This window comes from Plectropomus leopardus, chromosome 5 (assembly GCF_026936395.1).
Source record: "Plectropomus leopardus strain MGB_pleo_1.0 chromosome 5, ASM2693639v1, whole genome shotgun sequence".
In the NCBI taxonomy this organism is placed as follows: domain Eukaryota; kingdom Metazoa; phylum Chordata; class Actinopteri; order Perciformes; family Serranidae; genus Plectropomus; species Plectropomus leopardus.
In genome coordinates this window covers 14,364,846-14,391,483 of record NC_142180.1, presented here as the reverse complement: position 1 = coordinate 14,391,483, position 26,638 = coordinate 14,364,846, and the positions used below count along the sequence as shown (strand labels likewise).

General features: G+C 37.7%; 1 protein-coding gene across 1 annotated transcript; it reads right to left on the bottom strand.

The window, feature by feature from the left end:
• Nucleotides 1-21,602: 21,602 nt before the first annotated feature.
• Nucleotides 21,603-26,420, bottom strand: ptgs2b (prostaglandin-endoperoxide synthase 2b). The gene is made up of 10 exons (XM_042515562.2): nucleotides 26,261-26,420; nucleotides 25,834-25,950; nucleotides 25,597-25,740; nucleotides 25,329-25,472; nucleotides 24,807-24,988; nucleotides 24,627-24,710; nucleotides 24,294-24,540; nucleotides 23,648-23,934; nucleotides 23,406-23,553; nucleotides 21,603-22,728 (listed from the first exon to the last, which is right to left on the bottom strand). Exons 1-10 carry the CDS (start codon nucleotides 26,319-26,321, stop codon nucleotides 22,316-22,318), a joined length of 1,827 nt encoding a protein of 608 aa, XP_042371496.2. The 5' UTR covers nucleotides 26,322-26,420; the 3' UTR covers nucleotides 21,603-22,315.
• Between the last annotated feature and the right edge of the window lie 218 nt (nucleotides 26,421-26,638).

Below are 26,638 nucleotides of genomic sequence, written 5' to 3'. Positions count from 1 at the left end.
ACCAGTAGGTCTCTGTTTGGTTCACAAATATGCATTTACGTCTACCAGCATGTCCCCTCCATGCTGGGGCTGGAGAGCACAGAGACAGTAATCTCAAAAAACCATGGTAACCAATGTAAATATCATGCAGTAGTTATGCCTACACTGAAAGATTGGCAGTTGGGGCGATTCGTAAAAAGATATACGGGACCTGGAGAAACTTCCTGTAAATGTGTGCGTCAGCTTCCCTCATAAGTACTTAAAGGATAGAACCTCTTATACCATACATGCCATGACGTCTTTATATGTGGAACTAAGGGGTATAGAGTTACCTCATTTCACAAAGCCTGCAATTACAGCCAGTCACTGCCTGTACATCCATACTGTGGTTTGTGAATTTCTGAATTATATAATGTAAATCTCCAGAGTGCTGTGTTCCATACATTAAAAACAATGGGCCTCATGCAGCAACATTCTCTTAATTTTTTGGTAAGAGAAAATATGAGAGAAGTCAACTCCCGATGCATCAAACGTTCTTAACCATCCAAATTTGCTCTGACCCAGGTGTGTATAGAGTCATAGACAGGAGAGATGCCACCGAAAAAGGTTGTTAGAAGAAGAGAAACTTCTGCAGGAGTGAAACTGACTTAGGCCTAAACGTGATTTAAACGTGATTTTAGGGAAATGTATTAAAAGTATTAAACGTAAAAAGGTTTAAAAAAAAAAATCGAATGCATCAAAATAATCAAATTAATTAAAAAGAAAAGCAGCAAGTCCTCATACATACTGTATATGCAAGAATCACTTGCAGAAACAGTTAGAAAAAATAATTGCCAATTAATTGTCTTATTAATGGACTAATTGTTTTAGCTGCACTTGTATACTTTCATATGGTTTGTGCACTTTCTTAATTTGTGAAGTTATTATCTAATAATAGTAGTTTAGTAAAAAGTACGATATTTCCCTCTTAAGTGTAGTGGAGTAGAAGTGAAAAGTGGCATGAGATTAAAATACTCAAGTAATGTAAAAGTTATTCAGATTTGTACTTAAGTACCGTAGTTGAGTAAAATTACCTCCTTACTTGCTGTATATTCTAGCTCTGGTCAGCAGAGAGATGGACAGTAACTGAAATTACAGTCATTCAGATCAAGGCACCAAGTATAGTATGTTTCTTTAGCTCTGAAATGTAATAATCTGGTCATTATAATTACTCTGAAACATAATCTAAATTTGATTAGTTTTGTTGTTTGGCTTTTTTAAAAATGTTCCGCAAATGTAAAACTTATTTTTCCTTGCGCCGAGGCAACAATCTGTGGACTGTGAAAACAAATTGTTTTTCTCTTATGTTGGTAAGAGTGCTCTTCACTCGTAAAATGTTCTCTTACCTAAGAGAAGAGCAAAAATAAGACAACATTGGTGAATGCCAAAAATCAGTGGTTACTGACAAGATAAGAACAAATGTGTTTTAATAGATCTTCTCTCACTGGTAATAGGTAGAATAGGCCAGCCTTTTTTCCTCATATTCTTCAGGTGACTCAGTCATGTGTGCATACCATAGATGAGGTGATAGTGTTGGGAGCAGCTAAATTAGGCAATGGCTTTCCCCACCGAAGCTATTAATCATTGACTTAGTAATGTTAAAGGGAGGAAATCACAGGTGGCCTGTTCATACCGACCTTATCATGCACCCACCAGTGAGGCACAATGTCATTTGTTCTTGAAATGGTAGTTTCAGTATAGATCAGTAAATAATAGATAGATAAATAATTGATAGTAGATGGATTTAACAGGTTCTTTCCTTTTTAAACTTGTCATGGATTAATTATTGCAACTGTCAGAGTAAGGAAATATTAAAACCAAAAGAGGAAACCACCGTCATTTCTTATAACAACAAACTTCTGGAATGCCAGTTTAATTTGGTGTTTACTCCTGACAAATAACATGTAATGCCTTTACAGGTGTGCTGAGTACAAGTATAAATACACATACCCGTAGTTGTCCTTTTCTTGACCTCACACACACATGCACGTGCACGCGCACGTGCACACACACACACACACACACACACACACACACACACACACACACACACACACACACACACACACACACACACACACACACACACACACACACACACACACACACACACTACACCTTTCCATAATCAAGGACAGACATTCCTGCTGAGTTTGTGCTCAATCTTGTGGTCCATAAAAAGGAAAACTTTAACAGTTCTGTAACTTTCCTCTGGCCAGGCTCAGACCACAATGCGGTTTTCCTTCTGACACATTAATCACCCTGACGAAAAAGAATTGAGTCTCACAATGTTATGACAGCAGGAGGGTATTACATTGTTTGGAGAGGCGCTCTGAAAGTCCAGCCTTGCTTATTTGAGGCTCACTGGCCACGCATTTCTGCTACTCTGACTCAGGGGATTTTACTTCCAGTTCAGTGAGTCTGACTGGCAGCTAACTGGCAGTGGGGAAGAGATCACGCCATCTCTTACCACAGCACCTGGGGTTTGAAGTGACTGTCAGGGCATGCTTCCTCATTCCCATCCACTCAAGAGGCAAGATGCAGCAACCAGATGACATAAACACCGATACGATACGCTCTTTTCAGAGGTGCTTGACAGTCTGAAAGCACAACCCAGAGGAAAATTTTGCTCCTCAAATAGTCTTTTGTTTGTCTAATCAGAAATAAATCTGCTTCTTATTTGAAGATTACAAAATCCTAAATTTTCCGATCTTGAACTTAAGAAAATAATTAACAAAAGAATATATCCAAAGGTAGGGGCACCACAAGGGATTTTGGGCCCCATGAAAAGATAAAATGTTGGCCAGGCCACATGAATCAAGTACTTGCACACCTCCAGAACCAAACAACATATTTAAAGCTTTAATGGACTCTGCCTTTGCAATACTGAACTTTTTACTGTACTACCTTTATTTGATACTTATGCTTACTTGTGAATCATTTGATATTCTATCATATCATGAGGACCCCATGCTATATTCATAGTAATAGTAACAATAATATCCTATGGTTATGATACTTTGAAAGGAGCAATTATGCCAAATGAGTACTTTTTACTTTTGATCCTTTAAATACATTTTGCAGATAATAGCTGTCTTATGAACTCTGAAGCTGCATCTGTACTTTGGCCTGATACTAAGGAGAGACAAGGACAACTAAATTAGTAGGAATACGTTGCAAAAGGTGTGGCTATATTTATTAAATGACGGTTAAAAGACGAGCAAAGTATATCAAAAGAGAATTTGATGTGAACATATTAGCTAATGTTAGGGGAGCGAAACTAGCTTATTCTACAGTGGACTAAATGGGTTCATTTCCACCACTCACGGTGACTTTGTGAAAAACTGTGTGAAATACTGTCACCCTTTCTTTTCTCTCTCCTGTCTTTTTTTGTTTTTTTTGGTACCCAGATTTTTCTTTTAGAGATGGATACTCCACTTGGTGGACCAAACCATTTCATGCGGAGGGGGGAGGAGATTTTTGTTGTTGCCCAAAACAAGGAAGGAAAAAGAAACTGTGAGTATTAGTTATCACAGTCTTGGTAAAATCTACTGTTAATGATGATAGGTTAATAATTGTATACTGATTTTTTTTCTTAATGTTCTCATATTTTTTAGGGCTCTTGTGAGCAATTGACGCTTGGAATCCTCCTAATTTTCCTTTCTCATTAGTACAATGGAGGGTTAGGGCCATGTTAATGAAAAGGAAATGTTAGATTTCGAGAATAAAGTCATGATAATACAAGAATAAAGTCTTAATTTTGAGAATTTGTGATATTATGTGAATAAAGTTGTAGTTTTACAAGAAAAAAAGTTGTGATTTTATGAGAATGAAGCTGTAATATTACGAGAATAGAGTAGTAATTTAACAAGACAAAAGTCGTGATTTTATGAGAATAAAGTCGTAATATTAAGAGAATAGGTGGTAATTTTATGAGAAAAAACTTGTACTTTTACGAGAACGGGGATATTATATAACTGAAATAAACATTTTGCCAGCAAACTATAAAACCGGTGAGAGCACATGCAACTGCGAGGTCTCAAAAAGGCAGATCAGCGCAGTGAGGTAAAAAAAGAGCATTTTAAGATCTTAAATTAGGATCGGGCTTTGATAAGAGGAAGGCTATATCTCAGGTGTGGAATTTAAGAAGTATAAGAAAAAGGTCTAAAACTCAAATTAAAGTTAAATTGAGCTCAGTTATGTTTAGGAGACATAGGCTGGTGAAAGAAAAGATCTTAGTTTGAATTCTTCTGGGGAAAAGCTAGTTTCACAATTTGTCTTCTATGAATTTCCATGCCCCTTCCTGCAGCCAGGTGTGCACAGATGTGAAAATGGGTTCTCTGAATTCTCCACCTCCACACATTTTTTTCCTTAAAGCATGACTTTGGTACACTCTCTGCCCTATATTTACAGTAATCAGTTGGATTCTTCCACTTTCCCTCCCTTTCCCGTCCTCTCAGCAGGCTCTGGCAGGCGTGTGGGGACAGCATACCTGGCAGCTTCTTTGATTTTCTCTAATTAACTCCAAACCTATTAAAGGGTCAATTCACCCATGGAAAAATTGTTTATTAGGCCAGAATCTGAGATGATTTTAATGGAGGGGACTTTTGTTTGTGGTGCCCACAGTATTTTAAAATGTAACTAATATATACAATATGGATATGTTTAAAAAAAACTAGTTAAACAATTTTGTGATTAATATTTCTCCTTTCATTCAGATTTTACTTAATCTAAATGTAACTAGTTTGGCAAATGACATAGCACAAAGAAGGCCGAATGTACTCATACAATGAATATACACTCCATAATTGAATACAATCTCATAAAAATGGAAACAAGATGTGCCAGCATATCCGTCTTTGGTCTTTACAATACTGAACAAAAATTTAAACACTTTTGTTTTTGGTCCCACTTTTCACTAGTTCAAGTTTAACAACTAAGGCACTCAATAGATAGATTTCTCTTAAATTTTGGACACAAATTTGCTAAAGTCTGTCAGTGAGCACTTCTCTCTCTCTCTCTGTCACATCTGCACCATTGTGCTGTGTGATCAAACTGATCATTTTAAAGTTGCCTTCTATTGTGACCATCCCAAAACACACGTGTTTAGTAATCATGCTGTTTAATCAGCATCTTGATCTTGAAATGTTATTTTTCAAATGTTTTTAACACCACACATCAAATTCCAGTTACCCACTGAACTGAGTAAGGTGGGGGGAGAATTCTCAGTCTCAGGAATCTCAAAACCTGTTCAGATTAAACCAAAACTACCTGCATGGCGAGTTACCACTAGAGGTAAAAATGTGTGAAACAACCCTTTAAAAGTGTTACAAAATGGATGGACTAAACATTGACATGCTTAACTCTGCTGCTAAATCACTGAGTGCAGACTGTTAAGACTGAAGCAAACAGTTAGAACTTGTGATGAAGTGCATTGCAGATAGATTGGGGACCAGTTTAAAATGAATAAACTGAAACAAGTAATGGAGACAAAGATGAATCAATGGCATGATAGGCCCATATGGTTTCACACAGAAAAGGATGTTTTTTGTATGAATGTTATGTCTCTATGCGTGTGTGTGTCTCCCCCAGTGTCTGATGTGAGCACTGGAAATGCACGGACACTCGTCTCATCTTGTGGAGAAAATTAGAAAATAACCCTTGTGTCTTCAGTGATTCATCGTGGGCAAAAGTTTTTCTTTCCTAAATGCTCTCCCTGCATGTGAAATGGCACGAATGTCCTGCAAACAAAGTCGAGGCAAAATGACAAAAGATCAAAACGACAGACATGTCCTTCTATGAGAAATTAATCAATACTGTTTCTTTTGTGGAGCTAAATATTTCCTTTCCTGTTGTGCTAAAGGAAAACCTTCTACAATTATTTATGATAAAATTAATTACATTTCCAGTCAATTTATCAAGTGAGATTGAAATGCTGTGAGAGTAAAAGCTATCTGCGCAGATTTAATTTCATCTATTTATTCCTTTTGTGAAGATACTTGATATAAACAGTTTTGAAACAAGGTTTGATGGGTCTGATCTGATGAGTCTTAGAAGTCTAATTGTTATTATTTAAACACATTTGAAAAGAAGACAGACTATAATGTAGTTAGGAAAAGGACCAAAAAGCAACAAAGAGAGAAAAATACACATTTTCCAAAATAATCTCTTTTGGTCTGAACAACAACATCCATACCTAAAGTATTTGAATTCTTTATTTGCAGTCTTTTCATAGAGATGTTTGCAGAGTTTAGTTCCAAGCGGGTTTTAAATTAAATTGTTTTACATACTTTACATACAAGATAATTATTGTGACAAAACTGATTTTTGGTGGCTATAGAGCAAATATTTATCTGCAACATTTTTTAAAAATAATTCTAATGTTTAAATAAACATTAAATAAAACTTGTGTTTCTAGCTTTTCATATGTAACGTTTTGCTGATTTTCTTTGTCTCATATGATAGTAAAGCTGAATATCTTTTTGTCCAACAAAACAAGAAATTTGAAGACCTCATTCTGTCTCTGGGAACATTTGATAGGATTTTTTTCCTGTTTCATTGACCACACAACAATAGATGATGAATCAATCATCAGCTATAGCCCCAGGTAGATACAACAGAAGACAATGAAAAGTATATTGGGGGCAGAAGTTTGAAACACGCAACTCTGTAACTCCATATTCTCTGCACACTCGAGGTGTCAGTAACTGTGGAACTTTCTTGCCATTAATAATTTTGCAAGGTGATGAATGTTTTAATTTATCAATCTCTGTTTTATATTCAAAAGACACCTGTTAACTTTTTCCTGTCCATCTTATATGTGTTATTCCAACGACATTCTTGTGTATATTATTCAATATAAAGTATATCTGTGGACTATAGGAGCTAATTCTGTTGGTCAGTAGTTTTCCCTGATCATCATCAGCATCATGGATATGCATGATGCTGATGATGATCAGGGAATCAGAGAAAGTCATCGGACACAGGAAAATGTGTGTTTCATTATTTAGAATAATTTGTGGTTTGGTAGTCCAATATCTCCACAAAGACCCCTGATTCATTCTGTCTGCGTATTTCTGTGTGTAAATGTGTGTGTATGTATTGTGCAATATCTGAAGCTGGTTCAGTGAGAATAGTGCGTAAGAGAGGGAGCGAGTGACGAGGCAGCAGTTACCCACCTCCTCTACAACGCCACTGTTGCCACTATCGGGCCCATTCATAAATATTAGTCATCCCACAGTAATGCTGGTTGTTTCTGTTTTCAACTGAGAGGCCTCTCTTCACTGTTTCAAGTTCAGAGGGGAAAAAGTGACGCACAGTTTAAAAACATCACACTGTGTTAAACATGATATCTGAGCTGCCACTGGGAGGAGCTGCAGGAGCACAGAGCAAACCAGAAGTGCTGCAATCACAGTCAGTGAGCAAAATGCAGCAGGTATGTGTGTGACAGAGGAAATTATGTTCTCGGCATGATGCTGGGATTTTGGGTCAATAATCATCATAAATATCCTAATCTTATCTCAGCACTAGCAGGCAGTCACTAATGGGAACTTCACATGCAGGAGATGTTATAAGTCAACAAGTTAATAGAATGCTTGAAATCTATTTATACATTAATAAGCAAGTGAGCAAATAAAGATTTAGAGATTAAAAATAGAGATAAAAAGATAACTGGAGCAAATCATTTCACACGGAACATGGAGGTAAAACAATGGAGCAGATAAGATCAAGGAAAAGCTAAAAGATAAAATATGATTTAAAAAGTTGATATGCTGTAAAAACAAGAGTTAACTTGTTTTCTTTTAACAGAGTTTTCCAGACATTACTGAAGATATAATGGTATTAAAGCAAACCTTAGACAGACAGAATCAGTTATGTATGTTAAAATTTAGGGTCAGATAAACTTCCATTTATAAAATATTTTCTATACATACAAAAAGCGGGGAGAATATTGTAAAACAAAATATAGTCGACAAGTATATTTTTAAACAAATCAGAAAGAAAACTCCAAGGCACTCTCTTAAAATGTTAAGATGCCTTTATTTCTTGGTCATTATGAACCTTAGAAACACACTCCTACGTGTTTCGGAATACAAGCTACAAATACTCAAATGTACTGAGTCAATAGATTAAATGCAAAGTTATGATAAATACAGAATATGGTTTCATGTGTCACTGCATCATTTTTCACAAGTATTTCTGTGCTTGTTAAATGGAGTAAGCACCTCAGAGTGGCTTACAGACCAGCAAGCTGTGAGAGTGGTCTGCCTGCATGTCACCTGACTGCAATTTTGAGAAGCCTGGGAGTCCCGATACCAGATGAAACATCTGTAACTCTGTTTTCCTGTCTCAGGTTCACTTCTTCCTCATATCCCCACGCCCACCACTCCCCTTCTGCATGTCTCACACGTTCACCTTCAATCCCTCTTCAGACTAAATGCGTTAACATGCAGTCTCTAGCTCACGATGACTCATCCACAGTAAGTGTGCAAACAGCTGCTTAGAATTTCCTATATGTTTTCTTAAGCATTATGTCATTGACTCAAACATGATAAATTCCTTTCGAAATCACTGTAGTTGTCTCAACACATAAACAAAACTTAAGTAAGACTACAAAAATACACCCACATGTCAGAGGATCCAAGAGATGTTTAAGATATTTTGTCTGTTATGTAAATGACACTGTGTTAGTTTTTTTGTGTGGTTACATTTGGCCACAATAGCATTTTTTAAAAAAAAATGCAATAAGATTTATCCTTAGCTAGCAATATTTACTATTTTTCTTATTATCAACGTAATGTATAAAAAGATAGAAACCAACAATGAACTGGTCCAACTAGCGATTATTGTCTGTGCTTAATACATCTTATTCATATGTGCTGCACAGCTCCATTGCTGTCCAAAAACTATTAAGATACAATAGTGAGCAACACTTTCTACAAGGTGACATGTTTTCTCATTATCATGAACATGGGCACTATAGTTTAAATTTAAGTTGATCCCACATACACCTTACCAAATGCAGGATTTACACAAACAAACAGGACTTTCATCCAGGAGACAGCCGTTTGTGTCCAGTGTAAAACCCAAGTTAACGTTGAGTTTTGTTAACTTACATGATGCATTAGATGTATGTCACATTATACGCTATAAAAAAATACTTATTTTAAGACAAACCTATTCTCTTACCTAACCGGTAGGTGGGCTTAGGAAATACCTCTGTGGTTTGTATTCGAGGGCAGGAACGGTGGTCTTATGAGTTGGAGGAGTTGTTGAAATATTTTCTAATCAGTTTGTTTTTGTTTGCAACATTGTGCTCTGTTATGTCACCGGTATGACATTGTGGTGCCTCTATTTTTGTAAATCTTCTATTTTAATCGAAGGACATACCCAACTTTGATGGGCTTCTGTTACTTTACGCCAGTGTGAGTTACATTCAAATGGTTGCATGACAACATCGACACATTCGTCAATTATAATCCAAGGTAACACGAGGAAGTATATTTCTGCAGTAATGACGTGCTTGGAGTTCTTTGTCGCCTCTCACCTGGCTGTTGACACAACAGCACAGTTCAAAGATTGCACATGTCATGGAAACGTTGGCAGCAGCCTCTGCTTGTGGAATGTCACAGGTAGAGTCCTTGTGAAAGACAATATCCAGACTACTGGCGAAAGACACTAAACCTATAGCTATTTGTGGCGTGGAAACCTTGGTTATCATGTTGGGTCATGTCCATCCAGACTGTCTTATTGTTACTGTCTCAGTTTTCCTGTTTCTGTTGCACCTAAAGCTTATTTTTTTAGGAAAACCTCAAACAGGTGTCTTCCAATAGCATTTTTGTTGCAACCACCCAGCAGTTGTCTATGGAGTTCATCGTCTAAACTCTAAAAATTTCCATGCAGCAAAACAATCCTTTTAGATAAAAAATTGGAAAATATTAGTTTTTTGGTGTCTGAAACAGCTAACAGCAAAGTCTTTATTTGTTAGGCAGTTGCACAGTTTGTTTGAGTGTAAATTTGTGATTTTTACATCGCATTTGGAATTAAACTCTTATATGAAAGTGAGTTCTGTGATTTCCTTGTTTTATATTCCTAATTCACCATGTTTGGATTGCTATCACAAGGGGATGGTATAATTTTGTGATATCTTCTGACATCATGAAAACTAACTGCTATCTGAAATGCAGTCAATCAGTGTATACAGCTGAGCCATCATCAACACTGAACCCACCATGTCTTCTTTTTTGTTTGATTTGATATGTTTTCTCTAGTTGCGTCATAAAGACAGTAGAAGCTCATGACACAGAATTCCCCTCAAAATTATCTGTCATTACAACAACATTCCCATTGGTGGAAAAAGTATCACAAATATTGTGCTGTAAACACCATTATACATATATCTGAGGTGGAGTTATTGGTTAGGGTTTACAAAATAGAATAAACCATTATAAAAAGCTTATAAAAAAAAACCCTAAAATTATGCTGTAAAATTATAAAATGACTCAAATCATATGTATAAATAAATTTAAAATAAAACAATATGTAAAATGGCTTAAATAAGCTCTAGCTTGACACTGGACATTTTGCTGCATTACTTACTTTTACTTTTTGATACTTTGAGAACATTTTGCTGCATTATTTACTTTTACTTTTTGATACTTTGAGAACATTTTGCTGAAAATACTTACATACTTTTACTTAATTAACATTTTGAATGCAGCACTTACACATCCAATGGAGACATTTCAAAGAGGTCACATGAGTCAGGGATCTAAAACTTAATGTTAACAACTGATCATAGTTCATCAGAAGTAGTTTAAATAGTTTAATGTCAAGTGTTTGGCAAAAGAGTCAGTGAGCATGACAAATAAATAGAAACGAGGAAAGGTAAAGAAAAAAAAGAAAAATTCCCACACATTTCCTTGCCCTCAATAGTCAGGTTTAAAAAGTTTAGTTTTTGTACTGTTAACTACACTGCAAGAGGTTTTGTATTTGTGATTTCAAGCAATTCAAACTGGCACCCAATTACAAGTCAGAACAAATGGATGATTTAAAAGACAAAAATGTACTTAAGTTTCTCACTTGAAAGTGAATAGCAGACATGGAAAGAAAAAGGTGAGCAGCGGGAGCGCCCTGATCCAAATCATAAAAAAATTCAACCCAGAGACATTTTTTGACATATCTAATTTCACAAAAAAATTATGTTAATATTTCACAAAATTCTGTTCCTGAATTGTCATATTTAAACTTTGAACTTTGTTCAGATGTTTTTTTGTTTTTTTTGAGTGACATGTTTCACGCTTCAAGTCACTGCAGACTTTTGCTGTATCAACATATACCATGATCTTCCCTTACCATTGTTTGCTTTTATACCAAACTACAACAGTATTCTCAGATGTCATTCCTCTGACTGGTTTATAATTTGCATGAAGAAATGCTATTAACTCTCTGGCATCTAATGTTACAGTCGATTCACTGATGCTAAGCCTTGCTTAACAAGAAATACAACAGCTTTGATGACTACAGTAAGTTTCTTGTTAAATGAGAATTTTTTTTGAGTTTCACTGTGTTTTCAATGGAAGAATGTTACTCACTAGTTAACATTTAAGAGTTGTTTCTATGAAAGGATGTGAGTCCACGTACGAACGTTATCAGTGACTAAGCACATTCACTTATGTAAATACAAATTCAAGGTATTTCAGTATTCCCATTTTATGCAACTTTACACTAGTGCTCCACGATATTTGTCTGGCAGCTTTAGTTGCTTTTCAGATATCAAATTTTCATGCTTTCCCTGTCCTGTGCATGCATCATGCATCTCCAAATAATTTTGATTGATTCATCTGATGATCTGAAAAACAATGTGTTATTTAGTGGATTTAAAATAATCTCTTTCCTCTTAAGCTAAATAAAGTATTTAAAAACTGAACATTAACAGATTTTCTTACAACAAGCATTCCTTTGTTTAAAGACTTTGTTTCCACTGAAGAACCTTTCTAAAGAGAGCCTGAAAAGCTGCTCTGAATGTGACTAAGAGGACTGCTAGATGTCCACAAATGTAACGCACATCCAACTTTAAAAATACATGCTGATTCTGAAGACAGATTAAGCATTGCTTTGCTGAATGTGCTCCCAATCAGTCTCTAGGTGTTCTGTGGCTGTCCTGCCAGGTGCCAGATCCCTGTGGAGTCTGATTCATGAGCTTTCCAACAAACACAAACACGCCATGTCATGTCAATTTTTTTCAACGTCCTGGGAGAGATGAAATGAGAAACATGTGTTTTATTCTTTGAAAGGGAAAAGTACTGGAAGATTTTTATAGCCAGGGGCACATCTGTTGAACTGGTACAAATGTGAATCTCATAGCTGTCATTATAAATTGGTAATGTTTTTAATCTGTAGTGATTGCAGACATTTAATTATGTGATTGTTTTTAAAATGTATGGCTGCTTCAATTGCACCTGTATCATCTGCTTCCAGTTGTGTAAGGTGTCAAATAATTAAGTGGACATGTTTACTCATTTCACTAATAGAAATGTGGAACGCAGAGAAGAATTAGCGAGCAAATAGATGTGACAGATATGCAAGGTGTGCCAAGGTATGAGAGTTTGAGACACCCTATTACTAACATGGGAACGTTTTCAACACACCAGGTCAAATAACTGACACTTCGCAAGTCAATTGTAACGGCCTGTTAGTCACCAGACATATGTGTGTGAAAGGGAGCAAGACTGATACCTAAGTCTACTTGTGACAGGAAGCCAGACAGTGACAAGTGACAAAGGTAGCATAAATAAATGTGCTTTGGATGCATATTGCAAGCATTACATTGGAAGAAGTATTTCAACTTAGTTTGTCGGATGTATGTGGTACAAAAACAACCGGCACTCACAGTTAAATAACACTTATTACTTATCTAATGTCGGCAAAACAGACAGAAATAGGCATGCTTTAGCTCCAAAGCCCCCATGATATGATGATGATAACTGATGCTTGTGATGGCTTTAAAGCAGAAATGTGTCTAGTTGTATTTGTTTTTGTTTTTGTTTGTTTTGCCTGCATTAAACATGTAAATTTATCTGTTAAGGCCAGTGTTCAAAATTTTGGAGTTGTGTGCACAACTTTTTTTTTTTAACCATATGGTTGTACGTGGCACAGCATCTTTATTTAATATGCTTGTTGGTATACCAGTGCATCATGATTGTCACTTTTAATTACCGTATTTTGTGTTTTACTCATAAAACCTGTTATTAATAACTTGAAAGGTTGGTTGGAACGGTTCAACATTTTGGGACATTTCTATTTGCCCATAAATCTGTTTATTCCAACAATGTCAAATTTGATTTTGCATACAACAGACGAAAATGAAAATGGCAGCATAAATCTTCTAATTTAACTCTGCAAAAAAAGAGCATCTCACAAAAAGTCCAACTTATTTTTAAAATACTGTATATGATAACCAGACAAGAACCACCTCTGAGTAATTGCTGTTTTCTGATGCTCTAAAAAAGTCTGTTTGAGTAAACCAGGACTGTGCTTTCATAACATAATGTGTAGATTGCTTTTTATAAAAACAAACTCACCAGTTTCAAGTGTGGTGGATGATTCATCTTAGTTGTTCTTAATGCAGTATTCGCATGCCCATATAAAGCATTATTGGTTGCTTTAATTGTGCCTTATGTCCCTACGTTCCAATTTGTTTGGAGATTGTTTCTTTACCAGTGACGGGGAACAAAGTCCACGGTGCTCTTCTGATGCAAAAAATAATTCAGCCATAGCTTCAGCAATCTGAGTAAGATAAATCAAGTGGATATATTTTAAAGTGACAGTCTTGTTAGTACCGAATGCCCTTTTACTACCTGTCTGCCATGGCTCAGCAAGGAAACACTGTCTGTCAAAAAAAAAATGGAATTTTGTGCTTAAAAAATGGTAACTTTAGAAGATACCTACTTGAGTTGGCTAAGTTGGACTGCTGAAGTTGTCTAAGCTGGACTCAGATTCAGTTGAACATCACAGTGCTTTTTTCACAGAACAGGGATTTTGTTATCCATCACTAAAATTAGAATTTATTTAGGAGATCCCTTTGCTGTCAGTATGGACGGTAAGAATGGCTAAATCAACCAAAACCCTACTTATTTTAAAAAAGACTTGAAAAAAGGGAACCTCTGATGTCACAAAACCACTACTCACGCTGTAGGTACAATACTTTAAAATTCAAGTGTTTAAGGTTTCAGTAATTGATTCTTATCAGGGGAAGTATGGGTCCCAGAGCGAAGTTAGATAAACAAAGATCATCTCTAACATCTTTGGTATGTGATGTCATCAAGGTGTCTGCTTCTTTAGGCCCTCTAATGGCCTTGTATGATGTATAACAGTGATGTGTCTGTGCTGTGCGTCTCATAGATGACTAAGTGTGTGCAATCAGTATGTGTCGATGAAATGATATGACAGCATGATTGTGTGATTTAACAGCTGCTTTTATGGTTTTATGTTGTTCTTATGTCATCCTGTGACAGTGTTGTAGATAAAGAAGGCTTCTTACCCTCTGTGTGACCTTAAAAGGTTCTGTTATAGAGAAACTGTAGTTTCTGTCTCATAGACACCCCTGTGATGTTCACGTTGATCAGAAATGGAAACAATCGGGTGCCAGGCATTCCTCCCTGCCAAAAGTCACAGAGGCATGATGAGGGGCAGACCTTGGCAAGAGTAAAGGCAGTAGAACCAGCTTTGGGTTTTTTTAAAAAAAAAAAAAAAAAAAAAACACTATCAGTGCTCCCTTGTTCACCAATAACTGTCTCTCTCTGGATGCTGCTAAGGTGTTTAACCATGCTATGATCCTCTCACACATGTCGTACTGTATTACATTGGGGGCAGGCTGGCAAAACAGCCGTGCAACCCCCTGAGTCCCTGTACAAACAAACCTTATAACCTTGGACAAAAAGCCCCTGCACTATAATCATTGTAGGATATTGGAGAAATACAATTTACTGAACTTTAAGAATTTTAGATTATTTTCAGATTTCTGCCTGGTTTATAAAATTTTGAATGGTTTGGCCCCTCCTCCAGTATGTGACTTTGTGTATACTTGCTCAGTAAGTTCTATTAGATCCTCTAGATTAGCCTCTGTATGGGACTGTAACATACCATTTCCTCACACTGCTTTTGGGCAATGAGCTTTTTCTGTAAAATCTACATATCAGTGGAACACTCTGCCTGACGATGTGAGGAGCTGCAGCTCTATCAGGACTTTCAAAACCACCTTGAAAAGATGGTTAAAAGCTGCTCAGCTCTGCACTCACTGACTTTGAACTCTGGACATTTAAACTTGTTTATTTGACAAGCATTCAGTGGTGATGTGCTGTTGTATAAGGCTTTTTAGCATGTTTTTGTAACTGATGTGCTTTTTGTGTGGTTTATGCTGCATTGTCTGTCTTCTTTTTTGTATCACTTTACCCTATGTGCTATTGTGTGTATTATTTGTCTTGTGTGCGTCTTTTTTTTCCTTCCTCTTGTACAACGTTGTATTGTCATGTCATTGTGCTGTGTATTTGTTCTGACCTGCCAAGGGACTGTAGATGCGAATTACCTAAACTATAATCTGGTATGGTGCATCAAATGGTAACATTAATGTTTTAAACGGTGCATGGTCCCTTTTAAATAAATAAAATTAAAAATTAAAATAAAATAAGGATTAACCTCAACTGCCCTTGACCAAAGGCTTTACAGTAATTTGAAGTTAGAATTAGTGGTACATTTTCATGATTTACTGTTGGTAGATCAGATTCAGTATGATATCATTTTCACCTCACATTGCCAGGTATGTCATCTGGAGAAAGGCAAAAACAAATGGGTGTAAACACACAGGAAAATTAAGATGAATCATCAGGTCTCCTCTTCCTGTGACTTGCACAATGTTTCATTGTGTGTGGATTCGTTTTTTTTTTTTTTTTTAATCTCTTGCCCTTCCCTTTCTTCCTTGTAGTGTGTTATTTTATATCCCATTGATTCACCTCAGTTGCTTGACTGTTAAATCCTGGCTTTCTGACTTATCTTCCTTCCCATCACAGGATTTTGTTAATGACCAGGTTCACAGTTAGAGCAGTGATTGATACCACAGATGAACTTTTCTGTTTGACATAAATACACTCAGACACCAAAGAGATAACTGTGGGTTTTAATGTAAATCCAGCCCGACTGGATCTTATGCGCCCAAGGCTTTTCCTCACAACAGCCACTATGACCTAAACTATCACACGCTCCTGACAGTATGAAAAAAATGTTATTAGTGTGAGTGTGCCAAGAGTCTAGCGAAACTACCGTCATTTTGAAAGTGACATCATTGACAATGACAAATAAAGATCTCCCCCCTGGCAGTGGAGTTGCCCTCAGTGGCAAAACACAGGGCCTTGCATGAGCCTGTGTGTGGGCCGCCACTGATTCAAAAGATTTAACTCACATAAACCTAAAATGATTAGTTGATCAACTGATTGGTCAATCAGCAGACAATGATATGGCAAAAACACCAAATATTTTCCAATATCAGATTCTCCAATGTAAGCATTGTCTCCTTAATATGTTATTGTAAACGGAATATTTGGTTTTGGACTGTTAATTTGGTAAGCCAGTTATTTTTGACAGTCTTGCCTTGGGCTCTAGGAAGTAACAAACGGACATTTTCACATTTTTTTGATGTTTTATAAACCAAATGATAATTTAAAAAATGCCCAAGTCCAGAGACCCTGTTCTTCCCTCTCAAAGGAGAACTCCACTGATTTTACACCGTGATTACAAGCACGACACGCCCAAATCTCCGCACCAAATTTTTGGCAGTTGAGTTTCGTTGAGGGCAATGTAGGGCACAGGTTTTGACAAGCAAGAAGAATGCATTAAATAAAAAAAAGACAAACAAAAAAGACAATATCTCTGGCTCTGCTGAATTGATTATGATCTTTATGTTTTTAGGAGTGCAGTGCTAAATAGCTGAAGATCTCTTTTGACTTAGTGGATCATTGGATCATTGATCACATTAGAATTCTATGTAAAAACAGCAAGAAAAGGATATACTGTAGATTAAAGAATGTAACTTAAAAATTGTTTTCAAAATCATGATGATCTTTCAGCAGCTGTGCCAAAGCATCTGAGAGAAGCTGTATACTCTTAGAGAATCCACATTTCAATCAGGAGGTGAATGAAGTAAATCTAATTGTTCAATACAGATTACAGGTGTAATGATTAACACGTGATGTGATGACTAAGATTTGACAGAGAGACCTTGGCACTTTGACTCTATGGTAGATTTCATACTGAGCAGCAACAAGATAAACCCCCCATGGAGTCCAGACATGCCATATTTAAACAGAAGGCAACAAGATTGTAGGCTAACAATGTGAGAGTGCTATTGGTTTAGATGTGATCAGCTCATAGAACAGCTGATAACTCAACTGACAGCCCCAGTCAGTGACTGCACGAAATTATGAGTAAGCATGTTTGGGAGTGAATGGGAGATGGTCTTAGCAATACAGGGCAGGTCAATGCAAATTTATAGTTTTCATGACTAAACTTTAGACAGAATTACATCTGTAATTGAGTGTCAGGGCATATCTGTAGAGAGGACATGTGATTTAGATGGAGATTGGGGGGAAGGGGATGGCGGAAGGCACAAAAGTATCACGACAGATGCAAGTTTTAAACTCAACAGCAGCAACAGGTGCATTCGTTGCAAGAAGATGCCACACAATTGCGCAAATACCGATAAAATAAACAGCTGAGCATTACCAACAATCAACATCTTTGAGTAAAAGACGCAAGCTGCGCGTAAATACGCACAAACCAACACAACAGCATGACCAGCAGCGCTGCGTAAAGGCGCAGAGATAAGCACACAAACACCAACTGATCAGCATGGACATTGACACTGCATAAAGTGGCACAATTAAACAGTAACCATTGTGTAAAAACCGAAAACCACCACCACAACAACAGCTTTGTTTAGGCCCTACACCAGCCCAACGAGCTGACCTAACAAATACACACAATACAGAGAAACAACACTATGATGTACAGCAATGAACAGCAGGGACGAGATAATGAAAACGGTCCACTCACCTTCCCAGTCAGTGCTGCTCTGGTCCTTGTTGATGCTAATACAGCTGAAGACGCCGTTTTCCCGTTGAATGTGATCTCCTGGACACACAGTCCTTACACTCATACTTGCATTTCTGGGTCAAGTCCTTTCCAAAACCGAGTTGAAATAACGCGTATAAAGCATACTCCTTCGGTGATCGCTGAAAACGTTTTTCAAAGCTGAAATTGAGCTAGCACCTGCAGCTTCTCGGCTAGCTCCTGCAGGCGCAGGGTCTTCGGCGGCTGCAGCTCTCTCACTTGATAACCTGGAATACCCTTGGTTTTAAATCATTTTTGTACATCCTTTCTTAATTTAAGAAGTCCCGTTTTCTACCTGTTTGAAAAGTTGCACGTTATCTGGGCGGGCAGAGGCTTTAAATGGGCGGGCCCGGCCCGCTCTGGCCCGCCCTTAAAGACCTAAATTCTCCTTCTAGGCAAAACCATGGATGTGTTATAGGAGCAAAATGTATCCCTATCTGTATAGGGTTTTTTTGTTGTTGCAATTTTTCTCCATCCCCTGCGTCTGGACCTAGACCCTGTTCTATCTGAACATAGACATATAACGTAAAAAAGCTATTGAGAATTACTGAATTTTGACAAAGTGTTTCTGTTATAACCATAAACTGTATTCTATGGTTTTAGCCAATGCTGCATTTGTTGCACTGGTTTAGCTGACCAAGAAACTCATAGGCCAATTGCATGCATTAAATAAACTCATGTGATGCTCCTCAGCAATCTGTGCATTCTAATAAGCATTGTAACTCGAGTGAGTGAGATACACACAGGGGAGAGACATGATGAAATACAGCAGTCAGAGAAAAGAAGTATCACACGGAGTGCTCTAAAGCAAGAATAGTGGACAATGACAAAGCTTTTAATCAAGAATGGACAGGTTCTTAAACCCCCTTTCTGCCAAAATTAGTGTGTGAACATTGAAAATTAATAAATTGCCCACTGTATGTAAGTGACAATTGGCTCCCAGTGGATCAGTGCCAGTGCCTCACGTGCAGAGGTGGCTGGCACCATCTCCCAGTTGACCCCAGTTCCAGCCACCTGCAATGCGGCACGTAACTCTTGTAAAGGATCACGGCCTGTACACCAGGTCTGGTTCCAAAGAGCACCAGAAGCAGTCAGAGGGAAAACACACACTGATGTCTCCTGATCTACTTCCACAGCAGGGCCCACGGCCTGCTCATGCTCATTACACCAGCACAATGCAAGATGTGCTCCCCAGCTCATTCTCATAGACCGGGATCTGAACATGCCACACATTGACAATGAAATAATAATACTCACCCTTGGGCAACTTACAATGGGGAAAATAAATAATGTGCACACACAATTAGGTCATTTTCATGCTGTGCTGGGCCAATCCCTCTGACGGGGAATCCTACGCCTGGCCTTTTGAAGTGCCGGACAAAGATTATGAGATGGTGGAGGAACTTCCATCGGGTTCAGTTGAGATGACAACTGATGCACATGACTTAATTAATGTAATTTCCTCGCTTCCTTGTGTGGTTTTGTGTTTAAAGCTCCAATCGTCCAGTCTGATGGGAGACAGTAAATGTGCTCTCTGTATTGGTTGTGACAAATGTGTGAATGGATGAGAAAATTTTTCTTGTCATTGTCTGTGTTTAGATGGGATGATGCCTGGCGGCCTGACTCAATGCTCCGTGCCACCAGTCACGTCAACATCCCTTCCACAATGTTTAATTTGGAATGGGCACCCTCGAACAATAACTTTATTCCTCTGTTGCCCTGCCAGTCCATACTGCTGAGGCAGGGATTCCGAGATGCTTTTGGACTGGATGCTAATCTTAACACCTCATATACAGTAAGACGGTATTTTTATCCCTCTGCACTTTTTCCCGGCAACACGTACATCAAGCAATGGAAAGTTTTAGGGATGTGCATAATACTGCAGCCTCTGCCTAGGCACTTCCTCTTTGAAATACACCATGTTGCGTGTGTTGTGTTAGTAATTTAAGTTCAACACAAAGCAATTACAAAACAGAAGCAGTACACAGAAACTGTTGCTGGGAATGTGCTGTACAGTATTAGTTTTACTTAGTAACACGCCTTGCCTCAGGAATATGAACTGATAAGAATCTTTCCTTTAATTAATTAACAGATATACAGTACCTGCAAAGGAAAAGGGAAGCTTTTAGTTTGAAATATGTGATCTTTTCTGCTTTGGTTGATTTATCTCACCACAGTTTCTCTGTTAACTAGGAGATCATGCCATGTTGACTCATGACATATGGACCCCCTTGAGCCAGACAAGTTTCTACATGTTTTAACTGATATGCCGAAAAGTGAAAGCTCATGGAATATAGGTTAAGATTTAAACTCCTTAAAAATACGGTATGCTTAATTTGGAGATAACTTACGTTAATCTATCACTGCTTTTACTTTTACTTACTTACTTTTGAGCAACAATGTCAGTTGTTACACTTTAAAACCTATAGATAAGTATATGTTTACACACACAGTAAATGTAGGCTGCATAACTACAGCTAACTCATCAGAGGCCCCAGCATACACAATATTACAACTAAATATTGTTAAGTAATAAGTACTAATTGAAAAATAATTGCTTGCATTTACAATAAATCAAGCTATAAAAATAATTAGTGCCAAAGTACTGCAGTGATCATTAAACATGCTATACCTAAGAACTCCTTTAAATCGTATATATAGTGATTTATAACTGTAATTACAAATGATTTTAAAATGGCTTTCTAATAACTTTTTGCCATTCAGTAGGTTATAACTGACTATACCTCTGTATTATATCAAATAGGCCTTCTCCACTTAATGTTTCTTTGAGATAGGGTAACAAGCTCAGAAATCCGGAGAGAGCTCGGAGTTGAGCTGCTGCTCCTGTATGGATATAAATTACTGTTTTGTAGATAAAATATTTCTACAGCACACTTCAGCTTCCATACCTGCAGGCATTTTTCTTCTGCCTTGGAATAGGATGGTCTGCATTTTTGTGACAAAATGTTGTGTTGCCCTCCTAATTTGTTAGCATAGAAATGAAAAGAAACTTGAAAGTCATAAGTGCAACTGATTTATGTATCAGTCTTTCATCACACCTACATAAAAATATTTGTGGGATGTGAAAGACTGTGTGAGATCTTACAGCAGTGTGTTACTGATTGTCGGAAAAGCAGCAGACTGTACTGTAAAAAGTGTATCTATATGTGTGTGTATGTTTTTTTTTTTATATTAATTTTGGATTTGTTTCTTTCCATTACCATACTTTCAATGCAAGAAGAAGAATCTTTTTTCAAATTTGCATTACTGTTAACTGCTATGTGCTTGCATTTATCCAGTGCTTGGATTCAATGTTTTATTTATACAAAAAAACTTGTTTGCCCTTGTAGCATCAATTAGAGATTCTATAGAAGACTTTTATATCAGAGAATAAAAGTGAAAATGACAACAATCTCAAGTGATTTCTGAGAAATGTGCTCCATATCCTGGCAGCATTTATTAATATCAACCTTTTAAGTCAATTGAAAACAAAACTATCAAAACTACACACTACAGTACATGATTATTTTAAACATTTTGTATAGAATCACAATTCATTTCTAAACAGCAGTGCAGCTTAATGTCATTTAAAATTACCCAAGCCAACATAGACTGAAGTAGAAAAATAAATCAGTTAAACAATACTGAAATAGGAATGCTGTTTACTGTAAGCAACATTAGATCAAAAGAGTCAAGATCAGTCATTAAGTTCACTGTGAACATTACAAAACTGTGCTAATGTATCTCTGTGAAACAGATCACTGCGATGTCCTGGGAAAGCCGTACAATTGCATCCATCAAATATAAATGGAAGAGTACTAGCTGATCCCAGGGAACATGTAACAAGAATGTAATGTACACTACTATGTAGCTAAGACTGTAAACTAACCTTCAAGTATCAAGTTTTAGTGTCTGAGGTCATTACTGTAACAATAACTTATTGTATAATACAAATAATCTTTCAATAAATAAACACAACCACAGACTTTTGTTCTTGATAAGTACACAAAATATACAAAATTACATATAAAAAACAGTTTTTCACTTTTTTATGTTATGTTATAAATAGATAACAATAAATACAAAATAAATAAATAAATAAATACTTTTAGAAAAAAATAATAAAATGAAAAAATTAGAGCTCAGTAGTCCTTTTTTTCAAAATGACTGTGGGGTTGATGTCATTCCCGCGTGAGTGTGATGTACTTGAGTTGATGACCATGGACCCCGTCTCTTTAATGTCTGGCACATGAAAGGATGCCACGGGACAGGGTCCCTGGACATTATTGCAGACGAGCTTCTGCAGAGAGGCGGTGTTGATGATGTCGAAGCCCACGGTGCCTCCGAATGTGCTCGGCTTCCAGTACTCTGGGGAGCAGATTGGATTTCCCATTAAGCCCTTGAGGGAGAATGGGGCGCCCATCTCCACCATGGTCTCTCCAAAGATAGAGTTAGGTCTAGGTTTCTCCACCAGCAGACCTGGGTACAGCTCCACAGCGTCAATGTGCCCGTAGAAATCCTCAAGCACCGCGGCCATTTCTTTCTCTCCTGAGTAGCACAAAGGGGGACATAGTTTTAGTTAGCGTCTCTATCTGGCTTCTCTCATGCAGCAGCTGCAAAGCTTGCAGCTAAGTCAGTCTAAATATGAGCTCAGTGTTTTGACTGATTCAAAACCAGCAAATAGTAGATTAAAGATGATATTGATTTTTGTCTTTATTTTTTCACGTATCTTACAAGCATGCACACGCTTATATATCTCCTCATATATCACACTTAGTTCTTAACCAACATCAAATCCTCTTTTCTCATGAAACTTAAATCTTCTCCTCTGTAGAAGGAGGCCTCTCACTCCTGTTTATGTCTTCCTCTCTGTGATGACAATCTGCTTACATTATCTCAAGTTGTAATGAACATCTGTTTCTTAGAGTCACGGAAACAAATTCCTAACCTCCAAAGCTGCTGGGGCCTAAAGCTGAGTCTTTTTTTTTTTTTTTAAATAATCACTAATCTGTGACATGAGCTTTGATTTTAAGATCTGTGGCTTTTGGCGTGTTACTCAAGCTCACACTTAAATACCTGCAATCAGTTTATGACAATACTATTAATAATGCAGCAATAATTTGGCCCAGGGCAACATTTCATTTCTCTTTGTGTTGATAATAACCTCTTCACTAATCTTATTTGACGTCATGCTCTACACCTGAAAGCATTAGGTTTAGTCTCACCTGTCATGTCTTCAAAAGAGGAGTAGGGCTTCATGGAGAATCGTTTCCTGTAGGCGTTCAGACCCTGGTAGCGCATTTGTCTGCTGTTTTCAATAGACTTAATGGCCACGTACATGATAGGTCCTGGGACATTTCGGCCACCGGCAACCTAAAAAAATGAATGAATGCAATGTGAGTTAATCAGCCTTGAAGGAACAGTGGTGTTAAAATCTAAATCTTAATGTTGCTCAAAGAGTTCTTACCCGTCCAGCAATCTGCTTGGTAAACGACTCCACAAGGTTGTTTATGCCATGCTCGGTCACAACAGATGTGTTGAAGACAAACTGTTTATAGTTGTAATCTGTCTCCTCAATGTGGAAGCTATCAGGCATCAGAGGGTGCCAGTGGTACAGGGTGTTGAACTCGGATGCAATGCGGTTCTGGTACTGGAAGCGCTGGTTGAACAGCAGCTCGGGGTCGAACTTGAGTTTAAAGTGATAGCCGCTCAGGTGCTGCACGTAGTCCTCGATCACAATCTTGATGGTCTCACCTACAAGACAAAATATGTGATATTTTATATAATGAAGACATTAAAAAAATGTGTTATGCTTTTTTGGTGGATCTTGGTTGGCCAACATGCACTAAAGTCCTGAAATGAAAAGCTAAACATTCCCTCTTTCTCAAATCTTTCAGTAAATCCTGTTTCTCACATTAGAGCTTTAATACCCACCTTTGTGCAACAAGGTTGCTGGCTGGTGATTGACGAAACAAAAAGTACAACTTCCTCCTTTCACATCTCCCACGATAACTACATGAATGCTATGACAAGTGGATAACAAGCTTTTCTTGTTATTGTTTTGACTTTGTTTTCCCAGTCACATTATAGCAACTTCTATGTACAAAACTCACCAATCAGAATCAGCCGTGTGGTCTGGAAAAGTCTCTCATCGTCCCAGTCGGGGTGGACCTCTTTCAACACATCACAAACTCGGTTGTGCTCCCGCAGCCAGATGGTGGCGTACATCATCAGACCAGGGACCAGGCCAAACGCCTCATGGCCCACAGCAAAGCGGTGAGAGTCTGGAACATGAGGAGGGTAGTGCATGTCGACACCCACTTCCTTTACTGTTGGGGGATACACCTCACCATCCAGGATCTGTAAGAGAGGAAGCAATTGTTAGACACCTGTGTGTCAGAAACATTTGGCTGTTTGAACTACAGTCCATCTGTGTCTTCTCATACCTGATATTTAAGTTTGCCATCCTTCATGAGTCTGAGCTTGTGTTGCCTTTCCAGGTTGTCTCCATAAATGTGGCTGAGGTCCACCTTAAAGCAAAAACAATACTATAAATACATTTATTCTTTTACAAATCCGTTTTTCTCTTTTCTGACTAAAATGTGATTGAAATCTGCTGTGCTTACCCCATGACCTTTAGCTACGGTAAAAGCAGGTCCTTTCTTCATATCAGATTTAAAGAACTGGTGGGTAAAATGCTGTGCGAAGAATGCAAACATCAGGCTGGTGCCCTGTGGGTCGGGGATAAACTGTCTTCTCATGAGAAGCTTCTCAGCCAAAAGCTTAGCATCAGGTAGCTCCTTTTTACCTGAGGAAACAATGAAAGATATTATAGTAAGAATACAAAACTATTATGCAGAACCAAGGGAGTTTAAATTGGATGAAACACATTAAAGTTATAGAAATGCAATGATTTACTTTGACTTGTAGGACATTTTTAAGTTGAATGTGGTTTTATGTTCTTTAGTTTTGGCTTGCCGGGACAGGATTTCTGTGTTCCCTCAGCACATTTCCACTCAATCAATCCAGCAGAAGGGATCATTTATTATGTGTGCATTTCCTGTGATGTAATGAGGCCAAACCACTCTTGCTAAGTATTCAAGAATCTGAGAAAACTGGTTTTCCAAAGGCACAGAAAGCACACTCACCTGCTACTCCCATTGGGGTTGGGCAATCCTCTGCAACAGGGGGGAGGGTGCGCGTATAGTAGGAAAGGTTGGAATAGGCTTCCCAGCTTTTGTAACCGTAATCCGCATTGAAAGTTGGAGGACTGTCAATGAAGTGGGATCGGGCTAGTCGGGAAAAAAGCATTTTGTGATTAGAACAAATGCTACCTCGCTACAAGCTGCAGTACAAATTATTCAATGAGTTATTAAGTCAATCCATCTTCTCATTTTGCCTTCAGCAGACACTTACATGTCAGCACATATCTCATGATGGCATCCCTGAGAAATGAGATGTTGTTGATGATGTTCCAGAAGCCCTTGAAGTGGGTGAGAAGGTAGTGGACGGTGTTGGGTGATGGCTTCAGGAAGACTTTGACCCAGGTGAGGAATTCAGCTGTGATAGCCAAATAGGAGAAATTAATTATTAAACGAATGAACAAAAACATTCATATTTTACATCCGCCTCATGTGTGCCATTTAAACTTACGTGTTGTGCAGTTTTGTCCATGATATCCTGTTCGTGTGCAGTCACACTCATATTCATCTGCTCCAAGCGCTGTGCAAACGCCCCTGTTCTGGCATGGCTCTGAGCAACATGGGTTACCTTTTGGGTACAATGTTGGGCTGTTACTTACAATTTACGTCAGATACAAACACAAATATGTAAGAAAAATTCAAAATATCCTAAAATACTAGAATATTTGTGCTATATCCTAATATAATAAACTTTTTAGTGTTAAAGGCTTTAATATTCCTGTCCATACAAAACATAATGACTGGTTTCTAACTGTTTCTTCTGATATAAAGATACACAAAAATTAAATTACAAAACTCTAGCCACCTAGAACGGAACTTTCAAGTGACCCAGCTCATGTCTGAGGTGTGAAATCTGAAATTCTGTTTCTTCTACTCACTCCCTTCGCAGACGAGAAAGCCCAGTGCCAAGAGGAAAACCGCAAATGTAAGTCTGTTCATACTCCAAAGACTTCGTGGGATCTCGTTTTTGTTTCCTGCTCTCTTCTCTCCTCCTCCGCTGTGGTGTCGCTCTGAGGCTGGAAGTTTGAATGCCCAAATCTGCATGTCGAGCGACCTTTATACGCTTGGAGAGGGGTGGAGTCATTTTGTATCATGCATAGTTTTACTGAATGATGCAGAGAAGTGGTTATGAATTCATCGACTAGTAATACCTGAATATTTTTTCTTTCACAACTTCTCTGAATTTCGAGTAATGGTATCGTGTGTTTTGGCACCAAGCTGATTTTTACTGGCAGCGCTTCCCCGACCCCCCCTTC

What these genes read in the sequence shown, in the direction of transcription:
- ptgs2b (XM_042515562.2), bottom strand. Translation starts at nt 26,321, where the DNA reads ATGAACAGACTTACATTTGCGGTTTTCCTCTTGGCACTGGGCTTTCTC. An exon ending in CATGAGATATGTGCTGACAT is followed by an intron (nt 25,473 to 25,596) that starts GTAAGTGTCTGC and finishes TTTCCCGACTAG; the next exon opens with CCCGATCCCACTTCATTGAC. An exon ending in AACCCCAATGGGAGTAGCAG is followed by an intron (nt 24,989 to 25,328) that starts GTGAGTGTGCTT and finishes TTGTTTCCTCAG; the next exon opens with GTAAAAAGGAGCTACCTGAT.